Genomic DNA, 23039 nt, shown 5'->3' with positions numbered 1-23039 from the left:
AATTAAAGTAATTACCCAGTTCTCAACCTATTCAAAAGGTTAAAATGGACTTAACTGGCATTTTTTTTGTAGCAGCAAGATAGAGATAAAAATTAGATTGCTGAAGGTGGTTTGACTTTAGGACCACATGACAAGTATCATTAAACATTCTCAACATCTTTGCTTACAGAGTGTTTTATTATTTGTCCAGATTTCCCAAGATAATTTAAATGAAGCAATTTAAACAAGCTCTTGGCTGGAGAGGAAAGTTTTCCTGTATTTGGATGACATCCTTGTCCAGTAGGGTCTGATAGTTTAGTAATTGTGGGGTTGGAAGCTGGAGGAAGTTATGAATGCATCTTAGCCACCTCCAAGAAAAAGGCTGCAAACAATTTGGATCCCTCTATATAGTTGTACCTAATGCAAGAAAAAAAAAACAAAGGAAAATTTTTTATTAAAAACATTCAGTATTTGTAGAGGAAAATTACAATTTTAAAACCAAGCTGATGTCTGCAACTTAGTGTTCGGAGATCACAGGGGGAAAGTCATTTTGTGTATTCAAGGTTGGTAATATTATAATTGTGAAGAGGACAGAGTCAACAAATTAGTAATTATGTGCCCTCCCTTGTCACATGACCAAGGAGGTTATGGGTCTTGCTGAGAGAAATGACCTATTTTAGTTTCTAACTACTGACATGTCAAGGCTTTTACATTTTAACATTCCTTTGTCTACCCCAGTGTGTTAAGCTTAGGAGAGTTATACAATCTGGCAACAAGCCATGCAGAATGAAGAGTCCTTTTAAATGTGTGATTGACCTATATAAGAGCAAGAGCCATTTCACAATGGTTAAGTGGCCAAAGGATATAAAGAAATATTTTTCAAAGAATTGTAGGCTATTAATAAACATATACAAGGTTGTTCCAAATCACTAGTGCCAAGAAATGCAGATTAAAACAACTCTTAATGTTTCACCACTGTCAACAAGAATTTATTAAGCCCCTACTGTGCACCCAGCACTATGCCAAGCAGTGGGGATAAAAAGAAAGGCAACAACTTAGTCCCTGGCCTCAAGAAATTCCCATTCTAATGGGCAGAGATGACAAAAGATGAAAATAACCAATTTTGGAGGGATTTCTGGAAGATAAGCACACTAATATGTAGTGGGTTTGCCATTTCCTTCTCCAATTCCTACAGATGAGGAAACTGAGGCAAATAGAGTTTAGTGAGGGTCATAGTATCTGAGTATACTATGAGTATATGAGTATATAGTATATGAGTATACTAGTATAGTATACTAGTAAGTATCTGAGGTCAACTTTAAACTTAGGTCTTCCTTACTCCAGGCCTACTGCTCTGTCCACTATGAAAAAACAACACACTGTTGGTGGAACTCTGTGAGCTAGAAAGCAACTTGGAATTAAGATTTTTTAAAAATGATTAAAATGTCCATACTTTGCCTCAGAGATCCCACTGCTGGGCAGATACTTCAAGGAGGTTGAGGACAGAAAAAAAAGTGGCATATATGTCAAAATATTCATTACAGCATCTCTTTTATGGTAGCAAAGAACTGAAAACAGTGGGCTGAACAAATTGTGGAATATGAATGTAATGGAATATTACTGTATCATAAGAAACAATAAATATTAAAGATTCAGAAAACCTGGAAAGACATAAGAACTGAAGCAGAATGAAATAAGCAGAGCCTGGAAAATAATGCGATATGACTACTAACAACGTGAATAACAACAACAACAAATGAAACTGAACACTGTAATTGTAGTGACCAAGCTTGGCAATGGAGAAGAGGTGAAAAAATGTACCTCCCTTCCTTCTTTGACTGAGTGTAGAGGACTGTATACACTACCACCACATGGCCTGTGTGTTGATTACTTTTGCTGAAATGCCTTTTTTCTTTTTTAATCTTTGTTAGAAGTGATGGCTCATTGGGTAGGAGAACAGAAGGAGATATATTAAAAAATGAAGATGACATGAAAATAAGATATCAATAAAAATTTTTTAAAATTTTTAATGTTTGGTTGTTCTTAATTAGTGGACTGAATAGGGATCATCTCTGAGAAGATACCAATGGTCAGGCAGTGAAGAGTTTCACCCCACCAAGTATTCCCGTTAACCTGTTTATTTTCTCATTCTGAGAGTGTTCTCCATCATCAACAGCTCCTAGTGGTAGCATCATCACACTCTTTTGGATAATATCCTGGAATGTTTTAGCAATTGGAATAGTTGATCCATCTCGTATCATATCAGGATCTACTCCAAACACTGAAACACGGAAAAAGAGACAGCACTGCAAATAACGGAACCACCTGAGTACATTCAGTTTCACAGTCAACTAGGCCTCACTTATGTGCTAGAAATAAGGGTAATAAGGATACACAGACAAGAGCATTCCCTGCATTCTAGACTCCTCTCTCTCTCTCTCTCTCAGTGTCTTTCTACATCTCTACATACCTACACACACAGACCATATATTGATATCTGTCTATCCATCTATATCAATAGTCTAAGACACTGTTTGCATTAACATTTCTTTTAATGGTTTGACATTTCAGAGATAGGGAAACCCTTTGGTAATCAATCCACACATATTTACCTAAATTACATTACTGCTTCTTGAATTTAATGAGAGAAGTATTTTTTCTCATAAATGGTATACATTAAGTTAACATTGTTCAAAGCAAGGCACTAGCTGCAGATAACATGTTCAATGATCAAAAGGGAAAGGATTTGGTAACCTGCTTTCTGCATAGAACTGAGAAACAACTGCTGTGGGGACCAAGCCTTTTTTTTTTTTTTGGTGACACAGTTGGGGTTAAGTGACTTGCCCATGGTCACATAGCTGGTAAGTATCAGGTGTGTGAGGCTGGATTTGAACTCAGGGCCTCCTGACTCCAAGGCTGGAGTGCTATCTACCACTTAACCTAGCTGCCCCAGGACCAAGCTTTAAATCAGAAATTTTGCATCTAAGGTAAGTACCTCAAGCTGTGTGCCCCAGGGCAAGTGGAGAGAAACCCTGGGGGTGGGGGTGGATAGCCATCACTCCATGGGAGGAGACAGGGGTTTAGGGGCACCACAATAGCAATGCCTCATAGGCAGCAGGGGCACCTGATAGCTTCTCGTTTTAATTAATTACTCTTGATTGCTGACATAGTGCTACACTTTTGGAGTCAGGAAGTTCAAAATTCAAGTCTTGCCTCTAACACAACTAGCTGCGTATAGGACCCAGCCTCTCTGTACCACCGGTGACTCACTAGGACTTCCAAGTTAAAAATGGTCTGCACTAATGGCTGTTCTGCCCTGTAAAATGGATAAAGAGAATTCTTACCAGCTGAAGAAATAAAGATCTTCTCATTTTTGCTAATTATGTGCTAAGATCAGTTGTTTCTTCTTGTTTGGCATCCAAAGAACCTAATTAGAGCTAGTATAGTGGTTAAAGCTGGAGGTGCCTTTAGAGATCATTTTGTCTAACCTGCTTTTTTACTGAGATGGCAACAAAAACCAGTGCCCGATCTTCTAACTCCTAGTCTAGTGCCCTTTCAGTCATGTTGCTAAAATTTAGACTCCCTCAAGGGCCTTCTAGACCAGTCCATTTGGCCTCATGACTCAACATATGTAGCTGAGTATGAAGAGAGGATCCTCAGTCCTTCTATGTGTACTCTGATTCCAAGGTCACCTACCACCAACACTCTGAGAGAGAGAGGAAGAGAGAGAGAGGGAGAGGGAGAGAGACAGAAAGAGAGGGGGGTGAGGGAGGGAGAAAAAGAAAGAGAGAGGATTTTGAGACCTGGGAGAGGAGGGAAAATAGATCTTAAAGGGAAGGAAAAGGTCCCTGGGGTTTAGAAAGCAGGGGTGTCTACAGATAGGCATGGCCCTTCAGGAGGACCTTTAGGACAGCATCCCTCCCCTGCCTTGCCCTCCCTAAAGTGGCCCCAGCTCCATCCCTCATTGGGTAAATCATGCTAAGAGGAAGCCCCTGAAAAGGACTTTCCCCTCAAGAACTTTGGGTGGCATTTCTCCTTTACTCTTGAAGCCTATCCCCTGAAGTACCCCTACTCTATTCAAAGGGTCCTCCTTCCTACCTCCACTCCCTAGGATTCCCTCTGAAGGAAAAGTTGAGAAGCCAAAAAGGGTAAAACATCAAGGAAAGGAGAAAGTCCCTGGGATAGAGGAGGCAGAGGTGTCCCAAGGAAGGCCCAGCCCTCTAGCAGAAGCCATGGGTCTGTCTCCACTCCATTCAATCCACCTGAAGTGTTTACCTGAACACATGGTGCTGAAAACCAGACCCTGAATGGCTCCCTCACCAAGGGATGATTTTGGGTAGGGTACTATTCACCAGCAGTCTAATGATCCTCCAGCTCCTCTTGCATCCCAGGACAGTCCATTCTACCTTCAGGCACAGAACTATTAAGGATTTCCCCCCCCCCAATAAGCCATTTCTAAACCCACCAAATATTTTGTTGTCATATGTCTCCTTTATGTCCGAAAGATTGACATGAAAGACAACTAAAATTCTCTGTTAAAAACTAGGTTAGCTATATCTATACCACTCCAGTGGTCTACCAATGTAATAAACCTGTCAAAAAGTTAATGACATTAACTTGGCAAGACCTATTTTTGATGAAGCCATCCCAGTTCTCAGTGATCACCATTTCATGATCTAGATGTTCACTAACTATCTCTTTGATAGTACCTTCCATAATTTTGGCAGGAATAGGAGACAATGGCATTGGTCTATAGTTTGTAGATGCAATTCTCTTCCTCTTTTGAAAACTGGGGAGATTTATCCTTCTCTTCCAATTCTCCATTATCTTTGAATCATTATCGCTGAAGCACTGATACTCAAAGCAGCCTAACCAGCTCCCTTAACTTGGGAGAACACCATAGTTATTTTAAATAACAACATTCTGTCTTCCTTGCACCCAAAAGACCTTTGTCAAAGGCTTCAAACATCCTCCCCGTGACCCTCCTGAGTGTGGTTTTCTAAGTGGCCTGCAGGGATCTTTATGTACAATTTCATGTCCTACAATTCTATTTGACCCTTTATGATAAGTTTTAAATGTCTTTCTGAACTTAAAAAAAAAGTCCCTTTTACTGCTCAGTACAGTTCTTTGCCATCTTCCATGTTGGGATATCAAAACTCACTAAGTGTCCCACCTGTTTTGATTGCTCTTCTCGCAGCGATGTACTGAATATCATGAATATTAGCAATCCATGGGTGGACTCCCAGCATCATGGTGACTTTCAATTTGTTGGAACTATTGCGCTGAGAGAATATATCCTCAAGGTGCTTTTTCACCTGAAAGACAACATCTGTATCAGAAATACAAACATTTTCTATTTACTCCCTCATTTTACTTACCCTATTTAACCTCCCTCATTCTCATTTTCCTCATCTGTAAAATGGGTATAATAGTAGCACCCATATCACAGGTGCTATTGTGAGATGAAATCACGTATGTCAAATTTTGCCTTGCAAAATTTATAGTGCGATGTAATTGTCTATGATATAATGCCATTTCATTATTATTTTTATTATATGCCCACCAATCATTCATAATAATATTTAGATGCTGGCGACTGGGTAAAATTCCTTTGTGACATGTCAAAGAGGTTTCTATTTTATTTCAACGTTGAGAGAATTTAGCCTAAGTTATACTAAATATTGTATCAGAGTATAGCAACTTCCAAGTATGTTGTTTGCAAGCATACTTGTTCATAAGTAGCCTGACCCCTGTGGCCAAAATCACTGAGCTTCATTTAATTATAGAGTTCAAAATCCTTGACCCATACAACATAAAAAAATTAAATTTGCAAAAAAGCCTTCTTTCTATGATGCCTACAAGGCATTACCCTACTACACGTTTTGTGACAGGAAACAGTCTAAAATGGTCCAAAACAAAGGCCTAAGTACTAGGCAAAATATTGCACCCTCCTTTCTACCCTTCTGCTCCCTTGATGCATGCCTTCTCTCAATTAATCAGATGTATTTATTCAGATTGAGAAAATAATGCTGCAACTTCTCCCAGATAACATTTATCTTTTAACTACTGCTTTCAATATTGGAATTTCACATACCAGTGAGATAGTAAGATGCTATTTCAAAACCACCTAGGCACCCTAAGCATAGGGCCGGCTTTGCCTAATTAGCTATCCTGTTTATGAAAAGTTTTTCCTGGCTCTTTAGCAATGACTGATCCTACACTCGACAACTGTCTCACAAATGAAACGCAATCCTAAAGCATAAGAATTTGTTGTCTGATATGGAGTACTGATGCAAATTACAGAAGATTTCTAGTACTTCCCTTTAATAAAAAGTGATGAATTTGCAGGATCATATAGAGCACACAGATTTTGAGCTAGAAAAAACCTTAGAGGTCATTTTAGCCTAAATCTGTAATTTTACAGATGAAGAAACTGAGGCCCAGAAAGGTCAAATGATTTGCCAAGGTCACCTTATAGTGAGTCAAAGTGAATAAGTTAATTGTTCACTTATGATGTATAATATATATATATATATGTATATGTATATATATATATGTATGTATAGTTCATAATTACACTTCCATTGATAGAATAGCAGTAAATTAGTTCATCTTTTGTTACCTGTGTCTCCACGACAGAAATATTCATATGAGGCACTAAGCGGATTGAAAATTTTCCTATTACTTGGGCGGGTATGACTGTTTTAGCCCCTGGTTCATCAAACGCTCCCTCGATCCCATGGATAGAAAGAGATGGATACCGCCAAAGGTGCATGAGGATTTCCTCCTAAGTGGAAAAAAAGTGATCCAAGGATATTTAGTGACTGAGTGAGGGATCCTGAAGTTGAATCTTAGTAGGTGGCGGCACCAGGCATAATGTATCAGAAAATAGCTGAAATGGATCTGAATAGGCCCTCATTACGGAGCTTGTTTTTCTCTGTTGAAGAACTGGGTATTCTGTCCTTAACAGATAAAGGTCTCCATTCTGAATTTTTATCTGAAGATGGGGAGGTTCCAGATTTAAGTCTATACCACCAATAATTGGGAATTCATTCAACAAACACTAAATGCCACTGTTAAGCAATGGAATTGATATAAAGCTTAGATAAGACTCAATCCTTGTCCAGATACATAGCACAATACCAATAAGATCATAGCTCTAGAGCTGGAAGAGCTTCAGAGTTCCCTCTCTTTTTATAGATGAGAAGAAAGCCATAGAGAGGTTAAATGACTTGCCCAATATCATCCAAGTAGCAAGAGGGAGAGCCAGGATTTAAATGCACAGCACATCCTGTGACTCCAAATTCACTCCTCTTTCCACCCCACCTTGATGCCTCCCCTTTTAAAAATAAAAATTAAATAGGAAATTTAAAGGGTTCTGCACACAGTACAGAAAGTATTTAATAGATATTTGTTGAAATGGAACAAAATTTGTTGAGAAGTCTTCAAAAAATTCTTTTGAATTTTGGAACAACTGTCTTCTTGCCCTGAGTCCTCCAAAGCTAATCAGAGGGAAGAAATGTTTCCCTGTTAGGAACTCTTCCTCATCTGCCTGGACTCCCAGAGAAAAGAGCCATGACTCCCAAACACCATACCATGTGAATGAACATTTCAAATAGAAAAATCTATCTTTTCCTAGTACTGACACTACTCCTGCTTAAACATCTTTACATCTACATTAGGTTCCCAAAACCCAATGCTCTGATTACAGGAAACAGGAACTTACAGAATGGTCCCTCGTGGCATGAAAGCACTATTAATTGCTCAGATTTCAAAAGTGCAAAGATTGGAACTCTGAGACTAAACTGGGCACAGGGGGAGTTGAAGTCATCTTTTCCATAACTCTCTTTCAGACTATCAATCAAGTTGTGGCTGTACCTTGGTGTCAAATAGGAATTTTTCCACTTGGCTACTATTTTGATATTCTTCTAGGTTCAAATCAATAGTTTCATACATCTTCTTTTCCTCTTCTGAAAGGGGAGTCACATTATCATAGATCCCAGGGATCAGAATATGGCCTGATGAATCTACCAGGCTTCCTACAAAAGAATGCACCAAGAAGAAAGACAATTTAATTGAATGCAATTCAACAACCATATATTAAGTGCCTACCATGTGTAGGAGGCTGGTAAATGGTTCAGTGGGTAGAACACTGAGCCTGGTGTCAGGAAGACCTGGGTTTAAATTCAGCCTCGGACACTCACCAGCTATGTGATCCTGGGCAAGTCACTTAACCTCTGTTTATCTTAATCTACTGGAGAAGGAAATGGCAAACCATTCCAATATCTTTGCCAAGAAAACCCCATGGACAGTATTGATGTGGTCAGACACAACTGAACAACATGAACAAGCTACTATGCTGGACAGCAGGGATACAAAAATAAAAGTAAAAGAATCCCTGCCTTCAGGGAGTTCACATTCTACTGGACAAAACAGCATGTGCAATGAAAATTAATAGCCATATAGAAGTAGTTGAGGGACACTAACCATTGGGAAGATTAGGAAAGGTCTCCTATGGAGGTGATGCCTGAGCTGAACCTTGAAGGAAGCTAGATATTCTGGGAGGCAGAAGTAAGGAGGAAAAACTCTCCAGGCCTGGAGGACGATCAGAAGTTTAGGGCTGTGAGCTGGTCGATGGCACGGCCTAACCTATCATTTCAGTAATCGTTATAATAGGTACTGTTTACTATTGCTAAATCTATCATGCAGCATGAGAAACAGACAGACATATAGACATGCATGTGTGTGTATATATATGTATATACTTTAAAATATTTTATTTTTTCCTCAGTTACATGTAAATACAATTTTTAACATTCATTTTTGAGAAATTTTGAGTTCCAATTTTCTCTCTCCCTCACCTCCTCCCTCCCAGTAAGCAATTTGTTATAGGTTATACATGTTCAATCATGTAAAACATTATACACACACAGACACACACAGATTTATATACATATATATTGTATGGGTGTATATATTTGGTCAAAGCAAATAAATGAGATTAACTCTCCATAGGCCAGTTATTACATGGACCTAATTTAAGTCATATTTCTTTCCATTGAAATTGCCATTTTACCCAATTTACTGATTAAAAACAAACAAACATGTTGTGCTATCACAAACTAAATCGTGCATAACTTACAAATATCACCTGGCAGCTAGCATTTTTTTTTTGCAGGAATTAGTGCTATGATCAAGAATCTTTAATTCGAACTGAATTACCTTTCAGAAATGTAATGCAGTAGGGTAATGATGATTACTGAGGTATTTATCCACAGGAGATAAACATAATCATGTCTTTGGTCTTTATTTCAAATTTTATGTTATTAACAGGGATGGAAAAATAAATCTGATTGATAAACACACAAAAATAATTTGCTATTTACCTCTTAAGAGTTTAGCTTTTTGCTCACTTCAATATAGGATTGGCAAATGTGTATTCAACCTCCTTACCTTCCTTGCAGCGATGGAGAACTAGGAATGGGGAGTATCACAAATACTTTCTGACATGGTTGATTTGTTCATTGGTTTTACTGAACTACTTTTTTCTCTTATTTTAAATTTATTTTACAAGGGATAGGGCAGAAATACAAACACAAATAATATATAAAATGTCAATAAAATTTAAAATTATATATATATATAATATATATATATATATATATGAAAATGATATAACCAGATAGTAAATTTGGAGGAAAATGATGAAAAAAAAGTTTTCTAATCAATTCATTTGAGAAATTCAGACTTACTTTTACTTGTATCTAATCAGTTAATGGAATATTCATAAAGTCAAGACCCCTTGTAAATACAAACACAATATTAAAAAAATTTAAATAAATGCCAGAAGAAGGAAAAAAATACTGCTATGCCTCAGAATCTTAAGAACTATGATGTAGGAAATTGAATCACAGAAACTTGAGTTGCAAGATACTTCATAGGTTATTTGGTCTAATTTCAGAAGAAATTGTAGCTATGATAACATGGTGCCAAGTGACCTTGGACAAATCATTTAACCTCTCTAGTACTCAGTTCTCTCATGTATAAAAAGAGGAAAAGGATGGAAGATTGGGCCAGATTATCTCTAACGTCCCTCCTTTCTCTGAATCTACTCATGACCTAGTATCACAGATTCAAACCTCCTCCATTCCTCAACTAACTGGCCTGAATGAACAAAATCAATAAATTTATTTGGTGCTATTAAGTTACACCTTAAGCAAGCTAAGGGGTCACATATAGGCAAATATGTGGCCTGGCCTGTAATAGTTTTTATTCAGAAAAGTGATCATCAAAGTTAGTCTCTATTTAAACAGACCAATGTAAAGAGATCTAACAATTGCTCAATTTGATTAATAACAAAAGTCCATTCAGATAATTTAAGTTAAAGGGAGGAGGGGAAACCATTTTGGTGGCTAAATTGTCAGGATTGACTGTCATTGGTTAAAATAACAACAAAAAACCCCAGATTATTTGCAAAATTTCCTTTTTGCATTGAGGTTGGTAGGCAATATCTTGATAGTGAAAACCATATAACTCTTTACTTGGCTTAAAAAAAAAAGGGAGGGGAGGAGATTGGGAGTAATGAATGACCAGATGATTAAAATACAGCTGGAGCTAAAATAAAAGTACTCTCAGCAGGATGTAAGGGGTATATGAAATGGAAATGAGCTGGGATATTTTCCCTGTGATTTGAGCAGGTATTGTTAGACATGGCTATAATGGTGGACATAAATTTAGTTGTCCTTAGCAAATTAGGATGTGATGTAAGAGGAAATGGCTCTTCATACACTCACTCTACTTCACCAGCAAAATTGCTCCAGCCTCAGACCTCACACTGTATTTTAAAATCATTCATTAATTCTGTTCCCACAGGGTGTAAAGAAACCTTCCCAGCTGCGAGCTCAGGACTAGTGCCATTGAATACACCCTGCCAGAAGAGAAATATTATTTGCTCATTTTCCTTTTCCTTTTAATTAACTCACAGAGAAATTTGATTAGAGAGAGCTATTGAGTATTTCTCAGTAAATTCTGCTTTAACTGAAAGACCATCACTAAGGATGGGTAATGGGAAAACATTGATATATACTCTATTCAGAAATCATTCTGTTTTACATATCCTATTTTCAGTAGTTCTCTAGTATTGAGTGAATTTGCATGAAAACAGGATGCTTAAGAGTTCATTTTCTCCCACTGCTCATTTTCCACTTGAAAACATAATCCCCTGTACGTGATATAATTTCTACAGCAACCGTCACATCCAAGAGGATCATAACCTCAGGAAATGAATGGTAGGTACTGCCTTTTCAAACTGCACATAATAAATGTAATTCTTAATCCTTAATAGTCTTCTTTGAAATTTTAACAGCTTAAATAATATCCAATATTTGATACTTATAAAAATACCTTTGCTCAATTCTCCCTTCTGCTACAATGCCTCAGGAGGACCATTCAGGGCATAGAACATCTCTACAAAAGGGAAGTATCGTAGTTAGAAAGCTGAAAGGACCATAGAGGTCACCTTAATATATCTAACCCTTTCATTTTGCAGATATGGAAACTGAGGCACAGAAATTAAATGACAGAAATTTCTAGCAATATGGCCAGAATTATAACTAAAGTTGGGCAAACTGGTGCTTTGTCCCAGGATAGTAAACTTGTGATCTGCAGGGGGTTTTTTTAGCATCTCAGAAACAACTGGACTTAACACCTAGTTAACAATAATCACTGGTTAAGATAAGAAGCTATATAGTGTTCCCTCCCAGCAGTGGTCACACTTTAGGTGAGATTCTCCAAGTCCTAGGATCCTCTTCACTCCTGTCAGCAACTGGCACACATTGTACCTCTTCCCTCCTCCCACCATCCCTTCAAAAAAAATTTGCTGGTTAAATCTCTGTGCATCTCCCAGAACGATGAGGGGAAAAACATGGTGGAATCAGAGCCTGATTCTACTTGACTTCCATATCTCTGTTGCCCTCTTTGTCATATTTCAAATATGCACAACTGGCCATTAAGCTGTGGATTCTAAATCAGTAGTGAGTAGTCCCTCCACAACATCCCACTCCTCCCCACATGGCAGAAAGAGTTATGATTGTGACTTAATAAATGCTTCATTTCAGAATGTTGGGGCAACATATATGTGAGTATATGTACAAAGCATACACAAATTCTACAAACAGCAACATTCAGAAATCACTCAATTTGTTACGAATTTCTCACTTGATTTGTTACAAAAATTAAAGAAAGTAAAACAATGTGCTTTTTATATTCCATTCATGAACCCCAAACTAGCATTCCTTAGCAATGCACTATGCATTTGCTGGACTAAATGAAATTCTATGTTTGATTTAAGCCACACATTCTAAAAAAGAATTCATGTGCTGCAATCATGCTTGGGGAAAAAATTGAAATGTACTACTGATGATTTGATGATGTGGTGTTCTTATAGAAGGGAAAATTGGTTCAGATAAAACAGAAAATGAACCTTTTTTTTTAAAGTGTTGAGCTCCATATTTTCTGAATTTGGCTGGAAACTAAATACTTGGGAAGAGAATCACTCATGATATTTTTCTATGAAACTGAAAAGTGCAGGGAATTTTGTCAGGGAGTTAGATTTCAGAAGAATTAAAGGCTGCTGTAAAATAATATTAAGAAAAACAATAATGGCTTACATTTGCACATTATTTTATGGCATACACACACATATTATCTCATTTGATACCCATATAGCAGCCCTGTAAAGTAAGCAAGGAAGGTATTATTATTATTATTATTAATCGTTCCCATTTTATAGATGAGAACACTGACTGGAAGTGACTTACCCAGTATCATACAACTATTAAGTATTGCAACCATCCCTAGAACTCAGGTCTTTTGATTCAAGATAACTTTTCATAATTGGATACAGTGTGGGATGGAGAAAAAGATGGGATTTATAGTCAGAGGACACAGGTTTGAAACCTTGCTCTTCCACTTACTGCCTGTGTAAAAATGAGCAGCTCACTTCATGCTTTTTCCTTCGTATCTTTTCTGCAGCTGTCACATCTCAGCATGCAAACATTCTCTTCTATGGGGTGGAAGGTGGAGAGGTGGGGGCTGGGAAGGCACCACAACTAAAGAGTAATTTGTGAAGCATTCAAAGGAGGCTATAAAGATGTTAAAGCATTGATACCAGGCTCCTAAAAAACACATTAATCCCACACCTGGAATAGGGAGTTGCAAGGAACTCATTAGAGATGCTGTAAAGTTTGGTACTAACTAAAACAAACCTGAAAAACATCCTCCATACCACCATTGCAACCCGTTTCACAGAGAGCTGGCTATATGGAGTTATCAGCAGTAATGATATCTTCTGTTCGTTAATCATCATGGTTCTGTTCAGGTTGCAGATGCGGGGGGCAGAATCTTAGGAAACCCTACTTCCTATGCCTCTGGAATCACTATAATGGCAAAATTGTCCAAGTGGATTGGGAGTACCTATATTAAAGGAGTAAATAATAGGCTGCTGTGTGTTACAGTGGGAAAAAATGCTAGAATTGGAGTCAGGGGACCTGAGCTTAAGCCCTAATTTTGCTTCTTCAAAGATTATAAAATCTGAGACTTGGAAGAGACCTCAGCAGTCTCCTAGTTCAACCAACACCTAAAAGGGATGTTACTGTAATATACCTGACAAATGGTCATCCAGACTGTGGAGAACCCCTCATCTCCTGAGACACCCTCTTCCACTTCTGGGCAGCTCTGAGTGTTATGATTTTTTTTCCCCTGACATCAAACTAGATTTATCACTTTCCATTTCTACTCATGGATCCTGGTTCTGGCGTGTGGAACTAAACAGAACAAGGCTAATCCCTCTGTCACATAATGATCTTTGAAATACTTGAAGACAATTATGATGTATTCTGCTCCTCTCCACCCTTAGTCTTCTTTTCTCTAAATTAAATATCCCCAGGTGTTTTTTTTTCAACCAATCCTCATGGACTCAAGGTCTTTAACTACCTATGTTGCCTTCTTCTATGTTGTCCAGCTGATCAATGTGCTTCCTAAACTATGGTGGTGTTGTTCAGTCATTTCAATTGTGTCTGACTCTTCGTGACCCCATTTAGGGTTTTCTTGGCAAGGATACCGGAGTTATTTGCCATTTCCTTCTCTAGCTCATTTTACAGATGAGGAACTGAGGCAATCAGGGTTAAGGGACTTGTCCAAGGTTACACAGATAGTAAGTGTCTGAGGCCACATTTGAATGCAGGAAGATGTCTTCCTGACTTCAAGCCTGGTACACTATCCACTGTGCCATAAACTATGGTGCCCAGAAATGCCAGATGTGGTCTGACTAGGCCAGAATCACTATCACCTCCTTATTCCTAGAAGCTGTGTCTTTCTGAAGGTAGCCCAGACTTTTTGGTTGCCATATCACACTGCTGACTCAATTTATTCATTTTGCAGTCCGTTGACCTCCATATCTTTTTCAGACAAGTACTTAACCAAAAATACCTCCTCTATTCTCTCCTTGCAAGATTGATTGTTTGAACCCAAGTAATGACTTTATCCTTATTGAATGTCATTATTTTAGTTTCAGCCCAATGCTTAACTATCAAGATCTTTTTAGATCCTGACCCTGACATCAAGTCTGTTAGTTATCCCTTCAAGCTTGGTGTCATATGTAAATGTAGTGAGAATGTCATCTGTGTTTTTATCCAAATCAGTGTTAATGGCCCAGGGCCAAGCACAGGTGCCTGAGGCATTCTACTGGAAACTCTCTGCCAAGCTGACTTTGAACCACTGAAGATAATTGAGTCAGGTCATTTGACCAGTTCTGAATCCATCTAATCAAATGATGATCATCTAGTCCATATCTTTCCATCTTCTCCATAACAATATCATGAGATACTTTTATCAAATGCTCTGCAAAAAAAAAAAACCTGGGCAAGCTCTCTCTGGAGCATTCTTCTGATGTACCAGCTTAGTACACCTGTTAAGAAAAGGAAATGAGGTAAGTCTGTCATCACCTATTCTTGATGAAGCTATGCCTGCTCTTAACTTTCTAAATGTTCTCTAGCTATGTTTGTAATGATATATTCTAGAATTTTTTAAGGAATTGAGGTGAAGTTCACTGGCTTAGAGTTTTCAGACTATTTTCTTCCTTTTTTTTTTTTGGAAAATCAGGACATTTCCCTCTCTTCAAACCTTGGTATCTTGTAACTTAAAATCTGCATGTCCTTAGACAAATCACTTAACCTCTCTGTAACTTGGTTGCCTGTAAGATGAGTGGTTCAGAATATCCTTTACAACTCTAAGTCAATAATTCTTTTGGCCCTTCTGATCTCCTGATGTCCATTCTATTGTCATCCAAGTCTGACCTGCGGTTTCCCAACTTTTTTTTTTCCCCACAAGGTTGAGAGAAAAGGAAAACAGATTTGACTAAAGTCTGAGTGAAACAATTGGGGTTATTTAGTCTGGGACTATATGTAGGAGGATTGAGGTCAATGCCTTCCCTTGTCCCTCATCTATTCTGTTTTCATTCAAAACTGTACAGGTTGTGGGGTCATCCATTATTCAGAAATTAATATCAAACTGAATTTTAGAGAATTCGTTTCTGCTTACATGATGATTAATAAATGAAATGAAACAAAGTATTACCAAGAAGGGATACCAAATCAGCCATAGGCTCATTGAGGATGCCACCAAATGTTCCTGAATGAAAATCTTGCTCCCTGCATTTCACCTGAAATAAAAGAGGCAAGTGACTTACTGTTTTTTGTTTGTTTCTTTTCTTTTTTACTGCTTTAACACTAGCTTTCCATGTTAAAAAAAGATAGAGGTCAAGCAACAATACCCATATAAGTACTTACTTTCTGAAGCTGTATAACCTTTTTTACCTTATTGAGCTATCTCCTTTTTACAGTCAAACATTGTGAATAAACTATATCCAGTTCCTCCATTTCTTTATCATCCACTCTTTCCTCAGTTCCCTATAATCTGGCTTCTATTCCCATGACTCCACTATTGGTATAGACGAAAGAACACTGGATCCAGGATCTGAATCTCTGAGTTCCATCACTGCCACTAATTGGCTTTGAGACAGTTCTTCCTTCTGAATTCACTATTTCTATTAGTAGTACTATTAGCCATCTAGTCTCCCATGTTTGACACCTTGGTATTATTTAAATACAGTTGATCTTCCTCTTCCTCTCCTCTAATACCCAATCAGTTAATAAATCCAGTTGAGTAATTCTACCACTGCAACCTCTTCTTTGTTTCTCCTGCCTGTTATGTCAGTCCAGCCTCACATTACTACCTGACAGAACTACAATAATAGCCTACCATCTAGTTCTCCAACCTCTATTTTTTCATCTCTAATCCATTTTCTATGCTGATGCCAAAATAATCTTCCATATGCATAGCTCTCACTTTTACTCAAAACCACACAAAGGATTCTAATTGTCTATTTATTAAATGAAGTTCAAATTCTGTAGCTTGTTATTCAAGTATCTTCCATAGCAGATTGCCTTTAAGCAGCTTTTTTTTTTTGTTAAGTGACTTGCCCAGGGTCACACAGCTAGTAAGTGTTATGTGTCTGAGGCCAGTTTTGAACTCAAGTCCTCCTGAATCCAGGGCTGGTGCTCTATCTACTGTGCCACCTAGCTGCCCCCTTTAAGCATCTTTATAGCTTTATGTCATACTACTTTTTTCCACATAGCCTATATTCAGGCCAAACTGGATTATTTGCCATCTTTTGTACATAACCCTACACTTCTCTGCTTCTGCGTCTTTGCAGATGCTGTTCCCTAAGTCAAGAATGCTCCTCCTTCCCAGGCTGCCTTCTTGTTGATTCCTACTTCCCTTCCCTTAAAGCCCAAGCATTTCCTTGCTGGAACACCACCCAAGACTTTGCTTTTCCACATCACAAATTATTTTGTACCATAGTTTTTTGAGTATGTGTTATATCCTCCTACTAGCTATAAGTTTCATGGAAGCAAGAATGGTGTTTTATCAAAATGTCAAAATGCCTTTTGTGCTTTACATACAGCTGATGTTTAATAGATGTTTTTTGAATGTAAGTCTTGTGGACCCTTTTTTCAAATGTCTCTTCAATCCAATCCTTTCTCTCCTTCACATTGCCATCACCATACCTAACTTCATGCCTAAGCTACCTCAAGCTTTTAATTGGTCTTTTTCTTCTCCAATTCACCCTTCATAGCACTGCCTGATTAATCTTCTTAAAACTTTCATAAGGTTCATCCCCATGTCCAAGAACTTTCTTCTTACTTAGAGAGATACAGTTTAGTAATAGCCTAAAACAATTACTTTATCTGACAAACCCCACCCAATAATATTCTGAATTCCTTGAGTATTTGTGTGGTTATTTTGTACCTTCCTCATCCTTGATCAAATATTTTCTTTAAATTGCTCTCTCAGGCTTTCTTGGAGGAAGTTAAAAATATGTTTCTATTTCCATATGTGGGAATATCATAGGAAATGAACTTTTAGATCATGTAGTTGATGAAGGCATACCCTCCTTTAGAGTAATCAATCAGAAAATGTTAAGCAGAAAGATAATGGCCTAATAGTGGTTGGAGAAGTAAAGTAATTTAGCCAGTCCTTCAGCAGATTAATGAAGAGAGGAGTGATGGGGCTGACCTCTGGGGACCTCTAGAGGGCCTGATGAGCCACAAGAGGACAAAAGCTTTAATGTCTCTCTGGTATCAAAATATTCTGAGAAAACTCCTATTTAGTGGGGAAGGATCTTAAATCATTCCCTTGACTCAGATGACCAGTACAGTGTTTTCTTTTGATGGTAGTGGTGGTAGTGTTTAATATTTTATTGATGCTTTTTATCTTTAATAACACCATCACTTCCCAATAACTGCTCCAACCTCCCTATCCCATAGAATTCTTCCCTGGAACAAAGAAAGAGAGAAGAAAATAAAACCATCAATGGAGTGGCATCAGATAGATTATGCAATATTCTTCACTTACTATCCATAAACTCTTTATGGAGAAGTTATAGTCAAGTATACAAGTATTTATTAAGCACTTGCTATGTGCTACTCACTATACTAAGGGTACAACACCCCCCCCCAAAAAAAAACCCAGCAAGTAGTCCCTGCTCTCAAGTCACAGTCTAATGGGGAGACAGCATGCAAACAAAAATGTACAAATAAGATATATGCACGATAAGTTGGAGATAGTCAACAGAGGGAAGGCACCATTTTCTAAATTACTGAAGAGGCTTTTCTCTTCATTGGAAACCCCTGTTATCTATTGCACCTCACTCCCAGGACTTCCTCGGCATTCTGGTGAAATGCCAGGAGGTAATCAGAGCAAACTGAGACATCAGCCAATTTATTTTCTGAATGAAAGTTTCTGATTTTGTCATAGGAATAAATTTTTAATTAAAAGAGAAAATAGTAAATTCTGATTATGTTTTATTATGTTTCATGCATTTTAATTAATGAAATAAGAATCAGATTTATCCATAGGATTTAGTACGCGACAATGCATACTTTCTTCAGAGTGAAAAACCTCAGTTACTTCCACAATCAGTGATGTGATGCTATTGAAATGGTAGTTATTAGCAGCGCCACTTAGGAAATAATGCCCTCAGGGCCTCTTGCTCTCTGGTTTAGTTTAATTTAGAATTTAGGATATGCAAGAATCCCAAGGAAAAATGATGTCTGGGGCAATGGATGTTCTCCCCAGCAATATATTTGGGGAAGTGGTGTTACCTATTCACACTAGAGACTTCATATTTTACATATATTTTATATTTATATATGTGTGTGTTTGTTTTCCTTTGATAGGGTGCAAGCTCCATGGGGGCTGTTTCCCTTTTGTCTTTGTATGTTTGCCTAGGGCCTATCATGGTATATACAATAGGCGCATGATAAATGCTTGTTTAAACGAAATCTTTACAACCACAATTGGTAAAATAGTACCTTAGATCTTTAAGAGACCTTGTGTGTGTGTGTGTGTATACATATATATGCATACATATGTAGTTTATAAAAGATTTAGTTAAATATTTGTATATAACCCTGTAGCAGTAATTCTGAGCCAGTCAGGTCATTCAATTAGTTCTTTCTTGTGTGATTGGTGCCATTATAACCACACTTGCTCTAGAGCAAAAGTATCCGTTTGGTTTCCTTTTGCCTTTTCCCAACTAGATATTTCTCACCCAGCTTTCTGACAGTTTTCTCAGTACCTCCACAGTGAAGTATATGTTTCCTCGGGTTCCGTAAGTGAGTGCAGGCTTCTTCTTGCTAATCCACAAGTTGTCTGAGATGACAATGTAGTCAACATTGGAGAAGAAACGGTCTTTTTCTCTTTCGACAAGCTTATCTAATGAAACTGAACCTGCTTCTTCCATTCCTTCAATGATGAATTTAATATTCACTGGGATATCCTGAATTAAAAAAGCAAAACATTTTAGCCAAGTTTTTTTTTGTTGTTGTTGTTGTTGTTTTAGGCAATGGGGTTAAGTGACTTGCCCAGGGTCACACAGCTAGTAAGTGTTATGTGTCTGGCGCTGGATTTGAACTCAGGTCCTCCTGCATCCAAGGCCGGTGCTCCATGCATTGCGCCACCTAGCTGCCCCAAAAACCAAAACATTTTAAAACTAATTATGTACCTACTCACCTTTCAAAAGTCAGGAATTGCTTATGTCTCATGCTTCTGTATTACAATTTTTTAAAATGACCTAGATCTGTGATTTTGTTGGCATAAGAACTCTTGGTAAGAAAATTCCCTCTATCAATGTAGACAGGAAACTTCTGAAATTTATAGCTTTTGAGAGTTGCCTAGGACTCTGAAAGGTTAGGGGACCTGCCCAGGGTTCCATAGCCAGTGTATGCCAGACTGGGACCTGAATTTAAGTTTTCTTAACTCAGAGGATGGTTCCCTCTGCTCTGTGGGCCATGCTGCTTCTCATTAAATGGAGACTGGCCCAGTGGGGCCAATGGACTTGACTGTTATAAGGAGATCCTAGTAAAGAAATTCCTCTACGGATGCAAGTTGGCACTTTCTTTGCCCCTGCTTGGCTTAGAGAGCTGCTCAGAACACTGACAGGTTAGGTAATTTGTCAAGTACCTATCAGAAGTAGGATTGGAATCCAGGTCTCCCTGGTTCTGAGGCTCTCTCTGTCAATTGGGGAAACTCAAATTAAATGTGCATATGTATTCTAAATACCTTGTCCTCACAAATCTGATTCATCTTATATAGCAAGTTTCCTTGAGTACAGGGACATTTCAAGTTAAATCTTGTTGTATGTCATATAGTATAGTGCATCACAACAGCTTAATGCTCTAATATTGGTGATGAAGGATCATATTCATTCACTCATTTATCACTGCAGCACTTCCATATCTATGTATAGACCACTGTGCTAGAAACAAGAGGAGTTACAAACTGCAAGCTAAGACAGGGTCTCAAGGAGCTAGGTCATAATCTATTTGGGGAAGAAGACACAAGCAAAGATTACTATAATACTGTATATAATATTTGATGACACGTGCATTAGGAAGTGGCAAAACCTAGTGGTATATGAGATCCAGCCACTTGTCAGGTATGTTATAGTGGGGATTCCTTTCATGTGTGGATTGGACTGATACCTGAGTTCCCTTCCAACTATCCAGTTCTATGATAGTGTCCAGGAGTATCATGGAGAAGGTAGCGTTGGAGCTGGGCTTCAAAGGAAAGGTAGGAATGAATAAGGTACGAGGGGAATCTAGGCACAGGGAGCAAGATGAGCAGTATGTGGAGGGCACATGATGGAGAATCTATCAGTTTTCTCTTAGGGTAGTGGGTAGAGAATCATAAAGAATCCCCTAGTCAGAAACAATTCCACTGTGTCCTGTCAGAATACTGACATTTTATTTACCCTTCTAAAAGGAAAGTTTCAAACCTGGGTCAGTCTATCTTTAAGACAATGTCCTCTTTCTTTCCGGACTCAATCATGGGCTTTGTAGTTTTTATCTTTCTCTCTATCTCTTTGTTGTAACAAACCAATAGTAGCAACAAAAATCCCACCATACGCAGAATCATAAACTAACACATCTTTCTTCAGAAGATTTTCTAATATTTGAGACTTAGGATAATTTCTATTTCAAGTATCTGTTACTTTTCAACTATCATTTCAATCTTCTTTTTAATTTTCTCAAAGGACTTTGATCTTGTGGAAAAAATGGAACTTGACTTCTCTAGTTAATATTTGAGCATGGAAGAGTGCCTTTTAAATTTTTACAGCATGTTTTTCCCTCTTTTTGCCTTTGATCTTTTGGTATCTTTGTAACTTATAACTTCAGGTCTTTGTGAGCCTCATGAGGAGAAAATAAGGTCCAAACCCTTTCCCAGAGCAGAAAGCATTGGGCTAATGCAAATGTAGAGAAAGAAATAGAAGGCCAAGTGTAAGCTTTGTATAACAGAATCACACTAATTAGTACTAATGATGAGAAGAAACTCTTAGATTAGTGAATCTTTAAAAAGGAAAAATGAGGGCTGTATTAGAAAATCAGTTAACTTTATTCATTTAGTTAGATAAGGGCAGTGTAGGTATAATGGTTTATGAAACTATATCCCATTGTATTTCTATATGTTTTAGCAAATCTTTTGAGAATACTGAAATCTTAATGATATGAGAGCTCACTATAGCAGCACTTGGTTAATAAGTAATTGCTGGGAAGTCATTGGCACCCACCAAGCTTTTTTTGGCAACCAAGGTTTGTGAGATGTGAGAATTCACAGGGCTTTATACATGAGAGCATTTTTAATGTACACACAAAAGGATATTCAGACTGCTAAAAATCTGAGGTGCTTTCTGCATTTTTCCTTTATGATTTATGATGTGGACTGGCATAGAGGAAATCCATATATTTTTAAATGTTCATAGGGCCTTTTAGGTTTTATATAAAACAATAATCCTGTCATCTGAAAAGGACAGAACACCAGACCTTCTGGACCAGACCAGACCTGCAGGTATAAGTGTTCTTGGATCCTTGCCAAGTTTACTGCAAGTTTAATAAGGGTCCTGTGGTCAAAGAGTATGTTCTGGCCATGGGAAATTGAATTACATGGGTGTTCTCAGGCTCATCTTAGGGATGCTGGACCACAGTGGACCTATGGGGTCTGAGCCCAGAGTGCAGGAGAATATAGGGAGGGGATAGCCCCTCTCCTGCTAAGTTTGACCCTGAGTGTTTTACTCAACACTGGAAGAGTCCTGGCAATATGGACTCCATTGGAATCCCTGACAGGAGCTGGAAGTACCCATGATCTTGGGAGTTATCCTGGACTTTAGACCCAACTTAGCTTGGGTTTCTCCTCAACAGCAGTGAAAGTCAGTTTTCTCATCTGTAAAATGAGGGATCTGAACTAGATGGATAATTCCTTGCAGTTCTGACATTCTATAATTTTGTCATTCTGTGCTTCTTCCAAACAGAGCTAAATCTATAAATAAACAAGATAGGCAGAGATAGGAAGAGAAAAGGGATGGGCTACAACAATGGACATTTTAAAATATTATGTTTTATGAGTGTACATATTTTTAATACCAGAGAATTCCAATTTGTATTACATTAAAAAAAAAAACAATCAACCCACAACTGTTATTTCACCAGACTAGGGAACTTCTAGGGAGGAACTCTGTCTAATAATGCATCCTAGAACCTTTTCTACAACTTACAGTTCTGGTAAGTTGACCAAGGCATAATAATAAAAAATATTATTAAAAACAACTAACATTTATTAAGTGTCTGCTATGTGCCAGGCACTGTGTTAAATGCTTTACAATTATTATCTCATTTGATCCTCACGAATAACTCTAAGAGATAGGTGTTATTATTATTCCCATTTTACACATGAGGAAATTGAGGCAGATATTAACTTACATGCTAGGGTCACATATGCTAGTAAGTTTCTGAGAATAGAGTTGAATTCAAATCTTCCTGACTCAGAGCCAATACTTTATCCACTGTATCACCTGACTCATGTCACACAGCTTATAGGTATTAGAGGCAGAAATTGAATCCAGAGCTTGCCTGATAGCAAGCTTGCCTTGGTTCCAATTCACATCT

The 23039-nt window shown here is 37.9% G+C and overlaps 1 protein-coding gene across 2 annotated transcripts in view; it reads right to left on the bottom strand.

Annotated features, from left to right (window-relative positions):
- Positions 1-311: 311 nt before the first annotated feature.
- CNDP1 (carnosine dipeptidase 1) overlaps positions 312-23039 on the bottom strand; it is a 69416-nt gene continuing 46688 nt past the window's right edge. For both annotated transcript variants that reach the window (XM_020997633.2, XM_020997639.2), the window contains exons 6-12: positions 19178-19378; positions 15613-15697; positions 7858-8018; positions 6602-6766; positions 5153-5294; positions 2113-2260; positions 312-396 (exon numbers count right to left, since the gene is read on the bottom strand). In XM_020997633.2, the coding sequence (XP_020853292.1) occupies positions 327-396; positions 2113-2260; positions 5153-5294; positions 6602-6766; positions 7858-8018; positions 15613-15697; positions 19178-19378 (972 nt within the window). In that variant the 3' untranslated portion in view covers positions 312-326. The remainder of the gene's footprint in view (positions 397-2112; positions 2261-5152; positions 5295-6601; positions 6767-7857; positions 8019-15612; positions 15698-19177; positions 19379-23039) is intronic.

The sequence above is a fragment of the Phascolarctos cinereus genome, unplaced genomic scaffold (assembly GCF_003287225.1).
Source record: "Phascolarctos cinereus isolate Bilbo 61053 unplaced genomic scaffold, phaCin_HiC Scaffold_4;HRSCAF=312, whole genome shotgun sequence".
NCBI classification, from domain to species: domain Eukaryota; kingdom Metazoa; phylum Chordata; class Mammalia; order Diprotodontia; family Phascolarctidae; genus Phascolarctos; species Phascolarctos cinereus.
This window is presented reverse-complemented; position numbering and strand designations above follow the sequence as displayed.